This window comes from Buteo buteo, chromosome 1 (genome assembly GCF_964188355.1).
Source record: "Buteo buteo chromosome 1, bButBut1.hap1.1, whole genome shotgun sequence".
Classification (NCBI taxonomy): domain Eukaryota; kingdom Metazoa; phylum Chordata; class Aves; order Accipitriformes; family Accipitridae; genus Buteo; species Buteo buteo.
Window position 1 is genome coordinate 33,664,508 of NC_134171.1, and position 20,434 is coordinate 33,684,941.

At 39.3% G+C, this 20,434-nt stretch overlaps 1 protein-coding gene across 1 annotated transcript in view; it reads right to left on the reverse strand.

The window, feature by feature from the left end:
* MTMR7 (myotubularin related protein 7) overlaps window positions 1-20,434 on the reverse strand; it is a 50,546-nt gene that overhangs the window by 2,524 nt on the left and 27,588 nt on the right. The window contains exons 6-12 of the mRNA XM_075026763.1: window positions 17,783-17,917; window positions 12,026-12,158; window positions 6,533-6,642; window positions 4,430-4,555; window positions 3,580-3,629; window positions 1,678-1,878; window positions 339-479 (exon numbers count right to left, since the gene is read on the reverse strand). Coding sequence (XP_074882864.1) covers window positions 339-479; window positions 1,678-1,878; window positions 3,580-3,629; window positions 4,430-4,555; window positions 6,533-6,642; window positions 12,026-12,158; window positions 17,783-17,917 — 896 coding nt within the window. The remainder of the gene's footprint in view (window positions 1-338; window positions 480-1,677; window positions 1,879-3,579; window positions 3,630-4,429; window positions 4,556-6,532; window positions 6,643-12,025; window positions 12,159-17,782; window positions 17,918-20,434) is intronic.

Here is a 20,434-nt window from a genome sequence, read left to right on the forward strand (position 1 = left end):
GAATAGAAGAAGTTGAAGCAACTTTAAATTTAGAAAACACAGACGAGAAGAGAACTGAAAGAGATATTTCTCAGTGGAAGAAGTGAGTAACCATGAAATTAGGACACACAAGTATCAATATAGCTTTAATCTTAAGCTTCTTTTCAGACTAATGCTCTGTTGTGGAGTTGTGCAGAGGTGTGGGCTGACATGAGCACACAAGGAATGAACACATTGCATCTGAGACGGAATTTACTCTCTGTAAGCTACCTTATGGAATGAGAAATACTTAAATACAAAGGGACTCTGTTCTATTCCAACACATCCTACAATTCTCAGTAGCAAGTGATACTACCTACTTGTACAAGAAGTTGCATGGGGCCATCTGTGGGTGCAGGGTCCCTTGGGTTTGACTGTGGTCTGACCTGTACAAAGGATTCAGGTAGTCGGCGCGATTTTTCCACAAGTGAGCCCACAATGAATATGTTCGTTCTTGGATTCTGAAAAAAAAAAAAGTATTAAATACAAATATATTAAAGTCTCTACTACAGTTCAGGTATAGCTAAAGCTTAGATGCGACGTTCTAGTGCTCTGTACTACTCGTTTACAAGCAGCTTATTACTTCCTTAACAGAAGTAGACTTAAGTTACAAACACAGAAAAACAGAGACCTGTATTCCTTTGTTGGTCACTAAAGGCAAAATCCAATCCATTTCCCATAAAGCAAGAGCAGCTGGAGAGGGAAGGTGGAGAGACAGGTTCCTTTGCAAGATGGAGAGGATCACTTCCATAAAAAGCTTTCAGACCAATCTCTACACCAAAGGGATCTCCACATTTAAAGGCACTCCTATGCCACTGAGCTGCAATTTCTCATGCAGTTAGGTCTTGGGATGTGATGACCCGTGAAGGTTTCGATTTTAAATGGACTGTGGCACTGAGGCTGCTCTGCATTTGAGCGGTGAAAGGGACCAAATGGCAGCAGCAAGCAGTAGCTCCCACCTTCCTCATTACTACTGCTGCCATGATCAGGATGCATGAGAGAAGTCTTGGGTGTCATGATGTACCTGAGAAGCCAGGGCCCCAAGAAACAGATACGAACATCAGCACTACCAGGAATGACATTATTGTCTCTGTTTGGGCCTGAGGGCAGGTAGATTAGTTCATAATTGCTTTGGGGACAGACAGCAGAAGGGTAGTTTGCTGACTCCATCTTGGGGAGGGCTACCAGACAAAAATGCTGTTCATAAGAAAGTATCTATCTGAGAGATCAGGACTAAAGTGTCCTGACATGAGATGCAAAGACAGGTTAAAACACAGGAGAGCAGTGACTCTTAAACTGAGAACTTCAGAACTAGAGTTAATGTCGTCTTGTATTAGAGCTACAGTGACAGCTTGCCTTGTATGTTGTTAATGCTGCAATAAGGGTTAGGCCCGCATGGCTGAAAGGCTAATACTCTTGCCAGTTTTCACTAATCCCTGTCACGCACGCCATGGATTACACTCCCGGCAGAGCCACATTGCAGAGGATCAGCTTTTTTCGGTATTGATCTGTGTTGCCAGAAGATGACAGCCAAGAAGTCTACACTGCAGCACCTCGCGCCTTACAAAAGCACATACATGGAGGCTGGCAAATGTCTTGACTCCTCAACACACCACCTCCCACAGACCCCACACATAAATACGCTACTAAAGTTCATACTTCAGCTCTTGTCGCTCCTTTGGGCTGTTACACAGGAAATTCCCGAACTGGCAAGAATAGATATGATGCTGTATGTGGATGAGGAATCTCTCATTGAATTCAAAGGCACAAGGAAACTGTTCCATTAATTGCCAAACACACTCGATGAACTGGTCAATAACAGGGGATATCTCCTTTGGATCTCCATCTAAATTGCCATACCTGAAACAAGACAAGATACTGTCAATTATAACCTGAAATCCTCTAGGAAAACTGAATTAACACTAATGAAAAAAAAACCCTCACTTTTAGTGTGCAAGTTATATCATAGGCATTCATTTCTAAAATCTCAATTACTAGTATTTTTTTAACTTACAAAAATCATGCAAGATTCATGGACTAGAATGAAGACAGAATTTATCAAATACAAAAAAACCCCTCACCTTTTACAGGTGTCTTGTTGCCTTACAGCTACTAACGGTTAGCTGCTGCAGAGCCATGTTTTGATGCTATTAATATAAAGTTATACCACAGTAACATAAGTCATAATAAGAATGACTGCAGTGACTCAATGATGAAAACGTATCTATCTTAGACAGTTGCTTAATGGCGGACCATTCCCAAAACCAGGAAACTGAGCAGAACAGAATAACCTTGACAGAAAACAGTTTAAAGCTGCCCTCCCTTGGTGAACTTTTTAGAAAGTGGGAAGTGTTTACAGGCTACTGTAACTGTCAAGTGAACATGAAACTTTCTGTTTATAAAAACGTCTCTTGGAACCACTTGCAATGAAGAAAAGGAGCCTGAAAATACAAAACACAGAAGTAAAAAATATTTTATAAGTCTACATGATAGGAAGAAGCATTTTCAATCAATTATTCTGCTTGTGTAGTGTGTGTGTAGATGTATGTGCATATATATGTATGTGCATATATATGCCAACAGAGTGGAATTCCATAAATATCTAAAATTGAAACTTCTAATTCTACTGTTATTATGCATGAAAGAAAATATAGCAATATTGTACTGCAAACCAAAGCTATCAGTGGTGATTAAATTTCATAGTATCTTTCACCACTGATTATAGTAGACATCTGAAGTATCATATTAAATGTAGTAATTCCTGCTGGAATTTCACAGGTGGTGTGGAGCTGCTCAGATTTCCTGAAAGTTTTGTTGTGTTTTTTTGAAACTAGAACAAATTTATATTCAAATTAAGCAATATAATGTAACTAAACTCCAATATAAAAATTGCATTTTTTATTTGTACAGAAACTAAAAGGAAATACAAGAAAGAAAGAAATTGTGGGTATTTATCTATGTTTAAATATGTAAAGTCTTCAAACATTTTCATTACATTATAGCATTTACATAATGGATGTACAAAATAACTTGTCCAAATAGATTACTTTCTGCTTCACTTTTTACCCGATGTTTCTGAACAAATCCTAATGTTTTCATTAGAACAGAGTGTAATAGGAAGAGTATATTTTACGTAATAGATAACTCACAGGCATGCCTAAGATTAAGTACTGTCCTGGAAGATGTAGACTTTGCTGAACAGGGACTTAGCTGGGGAGTCTTGGCACTAGTGAAAGATCTGCTGGAGTCCAAAGGGACTTTGCAAGCCACATACATGCTGTTTTTCTCTCACATGGACCTCTCAATGCTTGTAGCAACTGCAAGACCAGCACTCAGGGTTCCCAATAGCAGCCTTGGAGTGCATATATCAGAAAACACTGATACGAAAATATTTCACTTTGATTTTTCCAGGTGGCTAAATATAGTAAGAGAAAAGGGTATGGCAGTTTCCTGAGGGTATTCTGTTGATATGATTTGAAGGCAACAAGGCAGTAAAATTGGAATGGCAGCGGGTACTGACTGCATAAAAATATATCTAGAAAAACCTTAGCACCACCTTACCTGTGGTTAAATTTGTGACCAAAGGAAACCCAGTCTTTTTCAATTAACACCTAAAATGAGAATATTGCATTCAGTGTTGTGGAGCACAGCTGATACATGTTGAAGCAGGCAGAAGAGTGGTGTGAATAAGCAGTATTGGAATCCCAGTTAATTCTTAGGATGAGCAGAAAAGTGACAAGCAAGAATGATGTAAACAAGCAGTATTAGAATCCCAGATAAATTTTAGAGTAAGCAGAGAAATAATGAGCAATGAGCACTGCTGCCAGCTCAGGAGAAAGTAGCACTCTTCATGGATACAGATAGGATGCTGGTATTTCAGCACAATTTCAATTAGCTTGATTAATCATTTTCTAAAACAGAGCCTAAAAACGTTTCAAACATCTTTTTTAACATGTGACCAGTAACTTGATAATCATTCCTGGATGCTTTACCAGTACTGATTTGGTTGGGAAAAGAACAGATTTTCCAACATAGCTGCTCATTGCAATCTAATGTCTAGGGAGCACACACTTCTGACACTCAAAACTTCACTGATCCCTGAAAATGAATACAAATTCTTGCTTGCATGAAAGCTCCTTGGGCTGTGAGAAAGTTTCTTGCTCAAGGTTAGGAAAAAAAAAGAAAAGGGTGCGCAACTGATCCCCACCTTTGATAACATTTCAAACAGAAACTGAGAGACTGTAACTTGGACAGATAAAAACCTTCCTTCCTACTTAAAAAAAAAAAAAAAAAAAAGGAAAGAAAGAAAAAGGTATATTTAATGAAAGTTTATCTTCCATTAAAACCAAAGATATTAATCTTAAATGATGCCATAATACTTCATTTACTCTGTGAAAGAGAACCTGCTTACCATGAAACCCTTCATAGTTCTGTAATATGGATCCAACAGAAGGCTCGCTACAGAGCAAACCTGGGCTGTCCTATCCCAGCCATCAGAGCAGTGAACAAGCACACTCACACCTTCCTCAGCCACAGCCTAAGGATACAGAAAAAGTCAGAAATTTCACAAGCAGGGAGAAATGCAATGGTAAGAGAGGAACAGTGAGACAGCACAATATAGTGAGTATTAATTTTAGAACTGGGAAACCTTGTTAATTTTTTATTCTGCCAGAGTTCTTGAATTATGTTGAGTGCTATTCCTCTCATTTGAAAAGTCTTAATCTCATCCCATCCCATCCCATGCAATATGGTGGTTGCAGCATCCCCTGTTTATGATGTTCCACTGCAGGAGGATGTGGGATCTGTTTCAATTAAAATACAGCAAAATGTCAGAGCGGACAACTACCTAAAGCAGATTCAGATGCAGTTAATGCTCTAACTCTCATATCAGCAACAGAACAGCTATGCTAGCAATAGGACTCTTAATTTCTCATCTTGATGGTAATGTCAATAATGGCAAGGTCTGCTTCTGATGCCAGCACTAGCGTGGATATTATTACAGCACACTAGCCTGCGCACTGATGTCATACTTCTAAAGGTTTGTGGGGAAGCCTGTGGTAGTAGTAAACTTCCAGATCTGATAAGCACAATTGTATCAGTATCTTTAATGTAAATAACTGGGGAAAGAGGATCCCATTTTATACATAAACACATAAGAAGAGATCATACTAAGTTCCCCAAAGTCTGATGTTGCATTATTTTCATAATCTGAGGGGTTTGGGTTTTTAAATTCTAAGCTGTTTGGCCCTTGTCATTTCAAAGAGAACTAAATTTAGAAGGTAGAGAAATAAAATAGGTTAGGAAAGATACTACTTAGAAAAACAAACATTTAAGTTAAGTTTGGGCTTAATAAGGAACAAGGAATAATAATAAATTATCTATGTTTATCTCAAGAGACAAGTAAATTCTACCAAAATAGAACCGCTGTGGGCAGGAGACCAACAACCAAGAACTGGGAACTGTACAAATTAAGAACGGGTCAAAATGCATGTCTGAGGAGGCATGAGGCTAGCAAACACATGAACAAAGGATAAATTTTTCTGGACAGTATTTTAAGACTAGCCACTGGGGAAAAGTTGGCAAGAGCTAATGTAAATGACCTGATTTCTTTAAGCTAATGAAAGCTAGTAGGGCTGGGAGAAATAATAACATATGCATTTATCCTGCAGCTGCTGTTCAGGTAAGAAACTACAGTTGCCCGCTGAGCAGGAAGAAGCACAGCAAGAGAAACAAGCAGTTACTGAGGAGGGAAACCCATGGGGTTTTATTCATATAGTCATATGTAGCAGGTCATGTGAATAAAATGGCCTATAAGAAATGGTAATAGTAATCTCAAAAATAAAGATTGAAACAGTAAAAGGCTGAGCACAAGGAAGGAGGTAATAAAACTACTGTTGGTAGGTGACAAATATCTGCGCTACTTTGGGTGGGATTAGGAGAAATAATTTCTTAACAAAGCCAACAACTGTTTTCTGAAACAGTTCTCAATATGTAAGAGTACAAGCTGCTAGAGTTTGGCCACAGTAATACACAGGAGTTGGTTTAGGAGATGAATTTAGTTGGTCACTAAATAACTCAGAGGGGATAACACAGTAGCTAATACTTCTATATTACAACCACCATGCGAAGAAGTAGTCCTCAAGCAGAAACCTTCAACAAAGAAAATGTTTATAAACTAGTGGTGGAGGCAGGGGAAATAGGGAGAGAAACAGTGACAATCACTGCTGGGGAGTAAAGTAGGGACATTCAAAGACCTGGCATAACAAGATACAGGCTAGTAGAGGCTTTAGTACATTTGAACTCTGCAGTGAAAAGAACACAAACTTTTTTTTACCATATTAGCAAAATGTCCACACGACAGCACCTAAGAATTGTCTCTCCTCATATATGAAGCATTGCAAGATGTGTTTTTTTCAGATACAACATCACTGAAAATTACAGAAGTTACCCACAAGCAGAGACTTTGGTCCCCACTTTCTGTATCTGGTTAGTCCAAGTTTTGTTCTCATTTTACCTTTGCAATAAAAACGCCAGCATCCATAATGGCTTTGATATGCTTCAGCCAGCCAGAATTTTCTAGGCCCCACAGAAAGTCACTCATCGAAGGCGATTTCAGCTCACAAACTGCAAAATAAGCTACATCTTAAATGCACAGTAATTATAGTCCCTTAAGCTTTCACTGACTCTTCAACCTAAGAGTGGTCTCTTCAGATATCCCCCATGTAAAAACATTCACCTCTTGAAAAGAATGGCTACTTCACAGTCAAACTTTACCATTGAAATAAAGGATCTATTTAAAAAATGGGACTAGCTCAAATTTCACCCAATATGTTGATAGAAGTTAAAAGGACAAGCTGTTACAAAGCCTGCTGCAAACAGTTTACTGAATACATCCTTCTGTGCAGCACAGATTTTCCAAGATTGTGTTGGGAGGGAAGTTTTCAAATCCCTGAGAGGGGATCGTGTATTTAATAATGAGGGCTTGGAAACACAAAGCATATGATTTCTGCTGTTGGACAGGCAGCCAGCCACATAAATGGTGCCACAGCCTCCTATTCCCAGCCACATTTGCTGAGGAGGCTCTGTAAGAGCAGGCCCACCAAAGCCAGCCTTCAAAATCACCGCAGATGGTGGTGTTTGAGTTAAAGCGATTCACTCAACAATTCTCGGTCCCTGAATGAAACCTTATTAAAACTTCACTTGTAGCCAGAAAGTATTCTGATGGCAAGGAAAAGCCATAATTCATTGTCCTGGTTTTGGCTGGGATAGAGTTAATTTTCTTTCTAGTAGCTGGTATAGTGTTACATTTTGGATTTAGTACCAGAATAATGTTGATAATGTAAACTGATGTTTTCAGTTGTTGCTAAGTAGTGTTTAGACTAATTCAAGGATTTTTCAGCTTCTCATGCCCAGCCAGCAAGAAGGCTGGAGGGGCACAAGAAGTTGGGAGGGGACACAGCCAGGGCACCTGACCCAAAGTGGCCAAAGGGGTATTCCATACCGTGGGACGTCATGGCCAGTATATAAACTGGGGGGAGTTAGCCTGGGGGAGATTGCTGCTCAGGAACTAACTGGGCATCGGTCAGCGAGTGGTGAGCAATTGCATTGTGCATATTATCATTTTATTATTGTTATTCTGATTATTATTTTCTTCCATTCTGTGCTATTAAACCGTTCTTATCTCAACCCACGAGTTCTACTTTTTTTCCCTGATTCTGTCCCCCATCCCACTGGGTGTGGGACGGGGGGGGAAGTGAGTGAGCAGCTGCGTGGTGCTTAGTTGCTGGCTGGGGTTAAACCATGACATTCATCAAGTGAAATATTTTCCTGAAAACTTTCCAAGCTTTATGCCATGTTTAAAGAAAAAAAAATACCTCCCAGTTTCTACAACATTAAGTTTCTATCCTGCTGTATCCAAGTGTTTTTTTTTTAATATTACAGAGTTTGTAACATCAGAAGAAAAAAAAAGGCAATCAGAATCTAATTCAGATACCTCAATCTAGCAGCAAACAAATACTCAACAATACTTGGCGCAATCTATTTTCAACAGTGAGATACTAAATTCACCCCATAAATAGTCTACACATTTATTTTTATCCATGTAGAATTATACTATCTTTTAATGAAAAAGATATTAACCAGTGAAATTCATTTAAGGAATACAGTGAAAAATGCCATGGGTTTTACTGAATTAATGTATGATCTGTGAATTTATAATGTCTTCGTAGGTCTCTTGTCCTCCAGAAATCTTCTAAAAGACTCAGATAATTATGGCCATTATGACCAGTGGCAAAACTTTAGTTTCCTTCAGTGTAATTGGAATTTAATTTTACAAACCAAAGTCAGAGTTTATATCCCATCTGAATGTATCTGACTCTCTTAACTCCATTTAATTCAGAGGCAAAATAGCCTAATGTGTCCATACAAAGTCGTGCAATCTTTGTACGTAGGGCCTCTTCCAGATGGTTATTTTAAAAGTCATTTTTGAAGGATATTTATAAAAATGCATAGATAGCAGCACTGAAAGCAAACAGCTTTTCACATGATTAATGCTCCTGTGCAGATGGAAGCATGACCAATTAGTAGCTGAATTCTGGCTGAAGCTGCTGTCTCTGTTTACAAAAGCCCAAGGTAAGGCTGAAATAGTGCTTTGCTCTTTCCCACTACCAAATCAGAGTCAATATTTACCGACCACTTCACTGAGCAAAGTTCAGGCTGTCCTAAAGGCATACACTGTATATTTCACATGATTTTGGCTGCTGATCTGGATCTTAATACTGAGTTCAATTATGAATTCTATTATGAAGCTTATCCTAAGGGGCAAAGGCGTTTCCATCTCAGCAGAACCGGTACCAAAATCGTGGAGAAATAAGACCTGCTGCGCTCGCTGGGGGAGCACAGGAAAAGCAAGAGCCCCTGGGCAGAGCTTGCAGCAGTCCAGTGGCGCTCCCTTCCCGGGGAGAGGAGGACGAAACAGTGCACAGGGTGGAAACTGCCTCTTCCACCAGCGAAACTACCACGGGGGGTTGCTGGACCAGTTCCCCCATTTCTGGCAGGATGGCCGTGGGTAGAGGAAGGAGTAAGTGCGGTGGGCCAAACCCTCAGGCTGTCTTGCTGGCTGATCTGTTACCGAAGTCCAAGGATCAGATGGCTGCTCTTACATCAGCAACTACCGCTCCTGGTATGAGGGGAGGAGAAGCTCATATCTGCTGTTTAAATACAGACAGGGAGCGTGTGGGGTCATCGTCTCAAAGCACAACAAATGGGGGTCAAGTCTTGGTTGGCCCCTAGATGTACGGCAAAGCTTACCCCACCACAAACGTCAAACAGCAGCCTCAGTCAGCCCTTGAATCTTTACTGAGAAAAGTCCTTGTGCAACATTTCCTTCTAATATTAAAAATTATCTCAAGGAGGTTGTGCGCAGGATCAAAATTATCACAGGGATCTTCACATACACCTCTCTTTAAATGAAAAAAAGAATCAATACTATACTAAAGCAATATGAGGCAGCAGAAACAGAAGTAAAACTTTTTTTTTTTTTTCTGGAAGGAAAGTCCAGCATGTTGAAATGCTTTTTATTTCCAGAGGACTGTCAAATCTCAAGTTTTTTTGCATATTCTGAAAAAATTCTCATTATCCTACAAATATAATTATCTTACAGTGCTGATACATTTTGCCAAAAATTAACATTATACAAGAGTAAATACACGTTAAAGTTAAGATAAAGTTGCTAGAATTAAAGTCAGTAAAATCACAAAGCTGAAGCCAATTTTTTTCACCTACTCAAATAAATTATTGACATTATTATAAGAATAAATTCATTTCTTCAGATTTTTCCTAAAGAAACATCATTGAAATGAACATGTTCCTAATGTAAGTGCATTTTCCAGTGGCAAACTGAATAATCAATTTTTGTTCAAATTTTGTCAGCATTGCAAGTTATTTAAAACTGTATATTGAAAATAATCTGCAGTCTCTTATGTGAAAAAGATCCTCCAACCTTCACTTCTGCTTAATTCCAGTAAGTTGAGTAAAATTGCCCTTGCAGTCCTGCAACACATCAGACCCATTATGTATTGATGTACTCTTTTCCATATGGTACACTTCCAAGCAGCAACACAGCACACATTAAACCAAAATCAGTTTTCATCAGCCTCATTCTTCTTTTCACAGGTTTTTATGTACCTTATAACATCTCACAGCAGATCATGAGCAGCAGATATATTTTGTAATGTTTGTAGTGTAGAGCAATGTTTTACCTTAAAGATTCACCTAGGCATGTTTAAGTACTCCTTGATAAAAATTTAAAGCCATATTAAATGTATGTTATCATCGTCTTTGACAGACTTTTTGGTTCTGTTTCTCTTTGTATGTGCAAGTCAGGTAATAAATACCCTTTTAAAGGCCACCAGAGAAACAGATGAAGGGACACTGATAAAAATGGAAAGAGATAAAAACTACACAGCACCTTACATGAGAAAATCCCTGCTTGTCCACTGAAAGTCATAAGGTTAAAAAAAAAGTACTTGAAAGCCTCAAGTGCTTGAAATCACAGATTTAACTTCTCTAATTTCTTATCCTATCAGCCAAGTCACTAAATATGAGATTTCAACATAGCAAATATAAAACCTACGAAAAAAAGTGTTGTTTTGAGCATATGGCCTATTTAAAAATAGATGCTAGGAAGGTATGCCACCCAAGCAGCCTGAGGTGTTAAATGCATTAGTAATTACCTTGGTACATGTCAGTTTGGGCCGTGGGCCTGTCTCACAAACCTTTGGCTCAAAAATAATACACAGCATTGTCCCATGCAGCCAGGCTGGTTGTTTACTTTTTTAACTTTGATGGTCTTAAGCTGAACAAATAAAGGGACAAGTTTATTCACCCAGCTTCTCTCCTAGCCAAACAAGACTTTGTAGTGAACTAAATATCCTTCTATTTTCCTTCCTGAGACCCTTAGACCAAGGAATTAAGTAAAAATAAGTCATGAAGAGAGTGACTGTTTAACCTACATCACACTTTACTGCTGGTTTTCATAAACGGCTCTTATTTGAAAACAGAGCACAGGTCTCCTGTCATGGAAAATGTAAGCACTTCTTAGATCTAAAATTCACATTTGCATATAAATGATGGGCGAAAGATGAAGAATAAAAGAGCATGGGCAGAGCATCAGGTCAAGAATAGCTGCATCAAGCTGATCCAGGAGGTGATGGAAGGTGATGATATACATGAAGTAAATACTGAGACTCTGTGGAGTGGAGTGAGCACTATTTACTATTTGCTTGTTAAAAATCAACAAGCCATTGAGGGTCAAGGATGGCTTATTTATTCTTACCCTTTTCCCAGAAGAACTCTAAACAGTAATGTACTCAAAATATTAAGCAGCAATACAGGTGTGCTCATTTATACACTGATAAGTATTTATAAAGCAATTACTATTCATTTCCATGGGATTATGAAGGTGCTGAATAGTTATACCCATTGACTGTGAGTTTCATAAATAAACCTGATGTGACATGCTCTAAGAGGGCATGAGTAAGTTTCTATTAAAATTCACAGTCTAAAATGCATGAGTATCTTATTGACCACATACAAAAATCAAACCATAAGTTTTCTGAGCTTAAAAAAAAAATTTCCTGTATTTTCCAGTAACATCAAAGTCAGCTACAAATGATTTCTTTTCATTATACCATCAAACTGTAAACTGCAAAAGAAGACGTAGTAGAAGTAAGGTGTATTGAAGTCAAATGAATTTTGTCATTAAAGTAAATGATATCTGGATTTCACCCATGAAACGAGGTGTTTGCACAGTTAGGAAATTGCCACTAGTTGCGATGATGCTCCATTGCACAAGCCCATTAGCTGGCAGGCAGCTGCATCCAGCTGCAACAGGCAAAGCTCTCTTTCATACCCCTTTTCACTGCTGCTGATTTCAGAGCAGTTATCCTGATTTGTGTGACAGAAGGATCAAATCTTTCCTCTAGTTTTCAATATAGAAGTATATTACCTTCAAGCATTTTCTGCAGGCTATTTCTCATGACATGGATGTTCTCAATGCCTATGAATTGAAACTTGATGTTGGAGTAGTTGTCTTCATTTTCATATCCTTTCCCTGCTGCTCTGTTTGCCATTGCATTGAGCTGAAAAAAATAGGGAAAATTGGATGAAAACCAGTAGCAAACAGATTCTTTTCAAAACAAAGCTTGTGGTCTACTGCAATAAACCAGAGTGATTTAAGTCAGGCACAAATAGGAAGCATTTATCACGGTGTCAACACAAGGGGTTAGGAATCGGGGACCTCTTCACATCCTATTGCAGGGTGCTGGGTTGCTGAGGCTCTGACCTCTATTTCACACACTTTGAATGAAACTTCATTAGTGAGGTTAGACACAAAACCCCCACAGCTTATGCAGCATTCCTCTGCAAGAGCGTAAAAGTTTTAACCTGTTTTGAAAAGGCTACTCTGATTTTATTTTTGATCAGCGTTATGTTTACTAGCAGAGTATACCCAGGAGGTGGCAGTGTCTTATCTGTCACGCCGCTGTCTCATAGCCTACGCATACTGTAATCTTGCCCAAGTTATTGTGTGTTACTGCTCAAATCATCCAAAAGTTGATACACCTTACTACTTTGAAGTTTGGAATAATGAAGAGAGAGTTGGAGTCTTTCCTGCATTTCCTGCGGTATCTTAGCAGTAGTTGTGTAAGACCACAAAAGATTTGAATTGACAAAATTACTGCAAATATTTTCATCTGCAATGCAGCGCTATCAAATATTTTGCTGTGCTTCAGCAAAAAAAACCCCAAAAAACATTCAACTGGAAGCTGTAGTTTTGTCTTTGAATCTCTTACTTCCTGGCATGGGAAAGTCACTAAATGCTACTTTAGTTCCATTTCCCAAAGCGTAAAATTAAGGGGTTTTAAAATGTTTACTTTCGCCCCTTTTGAGATTCTTGGGGGAAAAGAAAACTACCTGCCAAGCTCCTTATGCCAAATTTTGATCTCTGGACTGAAAACTAGAGCTGATAGAAATGAATTAAGTACTTTTACTTTATTATCCGACCTATTTTTTTTTTAATTTCTTTCCTGTAGCAAAATCTCATTGTCCAATAGAAAGAAATTGTCTTTTTGCATGAAGTCTCTGCTCTTCTGTGAAATGCATGCTGTAAGGCTAGGCAGCCTTTGAACTTCCCAAGAAATATGAAGTCTCCAGGAGTAACAAAGTGGCCCAAATGGCAGAACCTCCATGCCTCCAAGCACAACTAACAGCTTCTGCTCAGGAAAGATTTAAGAATTAAGTAACAATGGATATTGCATATCCAGACTGGACGGCACCAACAAGAGAGACCTTTATGAGGCATCAGTTGGACAAAAAGCAACTGACTCATCTTCATTGCAGTGAGAGCCAATGCTCATGAAAAATCAAAACAAAGTCTCTCTTAGGCACTGCCTAGGGGACAAGAGGCTATGCAGATAACTCCATTTCCACTTCATTTCCCAAGATCGCAGGCAGTAATATCGATTTGCTGCTTCTGTGGTTGCTTCTGAAACTCACAGTAACATACTTCAGTACTCAGCTAATGGTATCATGGGGTATACAAGAATGTGTCCCTTCATGATGTCTTCCACCCCAAACACAAATACTCCCAATATTCAATTTTAATTTGGAGCTGTACGCATGCAATTGAGTAGAATTGATTGTCTGCTGCCAACTTACCTCCAACTAAGATGAACAAGTCTAGCTTTTTTACTTCACATGTCAAAATAGGTTTCCATGGACCAAATCTAACCTCTTAACTTTCAAAGGAAACATCAAAAGACTAAAAGCTTTTTATGTCATTATAATTTCATTTTAGATGCATAAGAAAACAGGTGACGCCACTTTTCAATTCTTTTATTCTGTTCAATTTAATATGTGAAGATAGGGGATTTTTTCCCATCTTCACACTTTCTAGTGCATCCATTCCCACAAGCAGAACTTGGCAATAGGAATACATAGTTACATTTGTGGACCACCATTAGGAATTGAAACATTGCATGAATTTCGTGACACAGCAGAAGGAACCATACTCTTAAGATAGGAACCTAGGCAAAAAAACCCAGCATTTTTCATTTACTCAAGTCTTGTATAAAACTTCTTTTAACTTGTATTATGCAATTTAGGAAAAAGTGCAAGCGAAAAAAATTCTGGTCTATCAACCAGCAGTCTGCTGATGTTTTGACTATCAATGAACAATAAAAAAAAATTACAGCCTGTGAACAGCGTGTCCTTTAAGGACAGAATCCTCAGTGTAACTTGCTAGAAAGATATAAATTATCTGTTGAATCCTAATCTTTGTCTTTTGAAGTAGACATGAGTGTTCTAGTATAAACAAAATGAAGCAGTCTCTTTGCAACAGCATATAGGTTCAGGAAGAAAGATCTGCATGCATGAGTCTAAGCCACCACAAACCCCTGAAACCCTAAACGAAAATCTAGACCCTAACTGACCTAATCCTCAGTACAATAAATGCTATTAACTGTCTCTGCAGCAGAGCAATTTTATCACAGAAATCCTTTCTTAAAAGACAGTCTGAAATAGCCCTCTTTAAAAGTAAATAAATATAAGGTTAAATTTGCAAGGCTTTCTGACAGTCATTTATTTTAAATATTGTCAGTTGCCAAACTTTGCAGCTGCCACAATATTTACTAACAAGTTTTCCACATCACCTACCAAAATTCCATCTGTTGCTCTTAAAGTGGTTGTTGTAAAGCTCTCTAAATTGTGCCTGTCCTCATTTAATCTCAGTGAATACGAGGATACAACCTCTAAAGGGAACAGACCTCACTTGCCAGATTTCCTGGCATCTTCTTTAATGTGGAGGATAATGGAGTCCTGTCTTGTTATAAAGAATTATAGAACTAATTTGTTTTACTCATAAATAGTAAGTTTATATTAGCTGCTTCTGTGAACACAGAGGAAGGAGAAAATGAAGAAAGACAGTAACCTAAGGGAAGCTCTGCATATGGTCATCCTGGTATATTTAAATGAAGCAGAATCAAAGCTTTCTTCCACAGCCAAATCTTTTGTTCTGAAGATTATCTAGCGCAGCAGGGGACAGCGTATGAAGAGCACTTGGGAATGCTGAACTGAAGGGCCCATCAAGATTCATAATCTTTGCAAGGAAGCAGTTCTGATGAGACAAGAGGCAGGTAGTTTCTTAGCTTCCTAGAGCAACGGGAAACCTTGCACCAGACTCAATACTTTACATTTGTTAAAGGTTCCCTGAGGAATGCTAGGAACAGCTTGCACTGATACCTATCACTTCCTACATGCTCTAGATTTATACATGCATTAGGAGGTACACAACTGTAACAAGGCTGTATTTGGCACCTGGGTTCACAGGAGCTTTAGTAAATCAATCCATTCTTGCAGTGCAGAGAGAAGTAGGAATCTGTGTATACAAACACATTTACATCAAAACCTTTTTCTCCAGAGAAGTTCAATGAAGACAAACAGTCTCTGTCTCCTGACTCGCTCCTGGAAATACACCGTCATTTGTGGTTGAGAGTGCCAGTTTCACTCTCTCCACTTAAAGTACAGGCTTTTTTCAGTGCACACAGGAGGTGTCTCACCAAGTCATTTACCAGAAAAGTTTACAGGATGGGACCTTCCTGTTAGTACCTTGTAAAACATTATTAACAGCCAAGTCAGTAAGTCGTTGGTAATAAATCCCATCAATGAGCAACCTCCTTAATTAGGGAAGAGTACCAATATCATCAGCCAGGAAACATTATGCTGTAACTATTATTACATATAGAAAACTGTTAAATGAGCATTATTTAGGTAGCTAGGTCTGTACTTCCTATCTAAACCTTGTTCTGAACACAGTGGTACCAATCCTTTCCTAGCCCTCATCAGGATTCACTTGCTTCAGGACCACAAGTAACGTGGTACCATCCTTGTCTTCCCAATAAAAAAGAGGGAACTGAAGGTCGAAGTAGTCACCGAATTACCAAGTGCAATGAGACGTGCCAAGGCCCTGATTTTCTGGCGACTGCCTCCCATTACAGCTGTGAGTGCTCAGCACTTCCCCACCAGCCCCCAGGTCTTCAGTCAATCATCAGCCAGACAGGTGCCTCGTTTCTGCTCCAGCTCTGCCAGGGTTGCCCTTCTTCGCTCCATTCCTCATGCTTCTTAGCTTTACCCACCTTGTCCTTTCAGGCTCTGTCTCCTGATCTCAGGTTACTGAAAAAGCTTCCTTGTTCCTTCCCCTCAAGCCTTTGCTCTCATTTTTCCTTTTCACGCGCTAGAGCTCATCCTGTATCTACTAGGGATTTTGTGGAGATTTGCCCCTTTGGTTTCTTTGCTTCAGATGCTTTGGTAACTTCAACAGGGAAGCTACTGATGGTGTAAGAAAGAACATGTCCCTGCTTCCACCTCCAGGCACTGAAACCTATCTAGTCCTCATCACCTTGAGCTGTTTGCCTAGCATGCCAGTTTGGACACAAGGTTTTTTTAGCTTCCAACATCTTCTAGATCATTACTGAGTTTCTGTGTTTCTGCATAGTGCAATTTTTCCTAAAGCTTTTATCTTGGCCAAAGATTTTGGTCAATTATAGAGATATGGCATCTGAGATCTCTATTTACTGTATTTCAGATTCTCTCTCAAAACCACAAAAGTGCTGGAGATATTGAAAGAAGGTCTCCTCAATTCTTGTAAGGTCAGTAAATAGTTGTCCTGGTTTCAGCTGGGATAGAGTGATTTTCTTTCTAGTAGCTGGTATAGTGTTACATTTTGGATTTAGTACCAGAATAATGTTAATAATGTAAACTGATGTTTTCAGTTGTTGCTAAGTAGTGTTTAGACTAATTCAAGGATTTTTCAGCTTCTCATGCCCAGCCAACGAGAAGGCTGGAGGGGCACAAGAAGTTGGGAGGGGACACAGCCAGGGCAGCTGACCCAAAGTGGCCAAAGGGGTATTCCATACCATGGGATGTCACGCCCAGTATATAAACTGGGGGCAGTGGGAGTGGGGGGGATCGCTGCTCGGGAACTAACTGGGCATCAGTCAGCGAGTGGTGAGCAATTGCATTGTGCATCACTTGTTTTGTATCTTCCAATTCTTTTATTATTATTGCCATTTTATTATTGTTATTGTTATCATTATTATTTTCTTCCTTTCTGTTCTGTTAAACTGTTCTTATCTCAACCCATGAGTTTTACCTTTTGTTTTTTTTCTCTGATTCTCTGCCCCATCCCACTGGGTGTTGGGGAGTGAGTGAGCAGCTGCGTGGTGCTTAGTTGCTGCCTGGGATTGCATGACAGTGGTCCTTCCTTACCCTTATGCAGAGGTCATTGAAATTTTCCAACTTGCAGGAGATATCTTTCATAGAAAATTTTAGCATAAGCAGGCAGAGGTTTGCAGCATTGCAAATAACTGTAAATAGAGTTTTATAATGCAATTATTTTTCACTAGGCTCTTCAGTAATATAGTTACTGATAGCTCCTCTGTGTGTGGAAATAGTTACTATTACAAGTTATTTACTTCTTGTATCTTAACATTTTTTAAGAACAAAAAAGAGAAGAGCTCTGTGTAAACAAAATATTCTCTAACAGATAAAATGTGGGCAAGGTTCTTAGTTAAGACTCTCCTTATAAATCCTGATTTACCTGTGGAGTTACACAGGTGCAACTAAGAGCAGTCACTTAGGCTGTGCATCTTCTGAAAAGTATTCAGACCAGATTAGGTCTTGCTATATGCAAGAAATTTAATGTACTTACTTTAGGCCGAGTGTCAACAACATATATGAAATCACTTCCTGGATTTGCTTTTCTAATGGCCTGGAGCATCTGTTCATCCTCAAGGCATCGAGCACTAAAGCCAGATAAAGGCTGGCTGCTTCTACATATGGAGGCCTGCAGAAAAACAGACAAACATGAAAAATCAACATACCTATTAAGCAGAAATTGTTTAGCATCCAGAAGCATTTACAAAACCAGCTCATTAGGTGTTTGCATAGGTGTACAGTTACATGGGAAGGGCAGAATGGTAAAATGAATTGCATGTTTATAAATACCTTCTTTTGAAAAAGGCAAGGAAATATTAAAACACTACAACCCCATTGGCCCAAGTCTAGTCTTGAATCCAAGTTTTAGAGCTATTTTAAATATAGTATTTCCCTAATGTGGAATAAGTCCTGAAAGGTGGTCTCTAGAGGATGTGATGAGTACAGCATTGCAATCACAAGAACACTGATATAATATAAAGAATGGGTCCTTTTGCACTGTCTCTCACACTTACCAGTTATAATACTGATTACACTCAACTTACACCAATGCATGCCTTGCTAAACATCCTGACACCATGAGTCCAGGAAAAAAAAAACATGTAACATGCAGCTAGATCACTGATGGTGGTGTATTTTTAGCACTGCCTCTGGAGAAAGACCTTACTGCATGGGAAGTGGGTCAGGCAGACTGACTCCTGGAGTACATTTATTAATCAGTGCTATTGAAGAAGGCAAGAGAGTTTCTCCATAGACCCATCAGGATCAGACCTCCAGGTGAAACTGGGAAAGAAGGAACAGAATGTGAAATGGGTGAGCAAGGAAGTTTTTATTTCTGTTAGGCAGAGGGCAACTACATTTGCAGAGGGCAAGGGGCTAATAATACATGCACTTTCTAAGCACTGAACACATGCATGAAGAGAATCTGCCTGCTGAAGGTCATCACCCATGCAGACTGCCCTACAGATTATTTATTACTGTGAGAAAAGGCATGCTCTTTTTCAGCCAAGCCTTCGAACTATCAGTAGTTAGTCAGTGAAACATGGATCTTTAATACAGAAACCCTGAATTGTGTGAGAGCCTGTTCATACTTTATTAATAGTATTTGAAAACAGATTATTAGTTATCTAGACTCCTGCCTGCTGATCAGCACACATTCCAGTGACTTAGTATATACTTGCACCTCCTTTGCACAACAAAAGGTACATATGGGTATGTCCACAACCTGCCATTTTAATAGAAGGAAGACATTTTGCTCTCATCGAGAGTGTACCATATACAAGGCAGATATAGACCTCAAGATTCAGGTTAAAGCTAGGGTGTGGATGAAGGTTAGGATTCAGGAAAGTATGGGCTGGAGCCCATTACCTTATATCACCTGGGGGCTCAAAGGACTAAGGGATGTGCTGGCACCAGTATGAGAGAATGGCTTGTCTGTCAAGTTAGGCTTGGGGTTAAGATCATGTTTAGCCCCAGCTTAAGAAAGAGCTGCACCACCAATACTGCAAAACTAGAAAGGTAAGCTGACCTAGTGACAATTAGATATCATAAGGAAGGAAGGAAGGATTTGTAAGGAAGTAGTTCTTTACTGTGAGGGTGGTGAGGCACTGGGCACTGGAACAGGTTTGCCCAGAGAAGTTGTGGATGCCCCATCCCTGGAATTGTTCCAGGCCAGGTTGAATGGGGCTTTGAGCAACCTGGTCTAGTGGAAGGTGTCCCTGCCCATGGCAGGGATGTTGGAATTAGATGATCTTTAAGGTCGCTTCCAACCCAAACCATTCTATGATTCTATGATTCGTAAGTGGGAATCATTACCCATGATATCCATGAAGAGATCACCTCCTCCTGACCCAGACCAGCTGCTTAGGATAAGCACATATGCCTTTAAAATTTCTTGGGCTATGTTTAAGAGCAGGGCAAGAGGTGAGGTCATGCTTTGCTATTGCACAGGCTGAACAGATACTTCCAAAGATTGATCTGATCATATTGACACAGACCCTGTAAGATGCAGAGTAAGGCGTCACATCATCATTGAATTTGTCAGTACCAAAGAGCAATGGGAAAGTTCTGGATATGAAAGACTGAGTGAATGGCACTTGTCTCCCCTGCATGCAGCAGACCTCTTCCCAACCTGCTGTTACTGTAGCTGTTCAATGTCTACCATCACAAATCTTACCCCACTCCCGCCCATTACTCTATTTGCTGGCAACTCATGCCACCCTCCAAACTCACAAGGAGGTATTTCCTCCAACATTCCCAACCCTCTTGCTAGCCCTTTGAACTGTGAAGGATTCAGGAGTAAACACAATGGTTCAGATCCTGGTGGTCTGGACCTTAACCTGAACTCCAACCACAACAGGGAAAACATTCAGGCTGAAACCATGAAACTCGTCCAAACTGGATCACTATATATTGGAATCTAGCTGATCCCTGAGATGTTTCTTTCACTGAGATTTGGAAACATCCAAGTGTTTTGAATCCTAGAAATCTATATGTGGACTCAGTTGATTATGCAAAGTGGTTAACTTTGAAAATTTTGGCCCTAATGAAATATTAAAATTAATATGCAATTTATCCAGAGCCTGTATTAACTGTTTAAAATCGTCCTATCCTCCTGTTTTGTTCTCAAATTCATAGATCTTTTTGG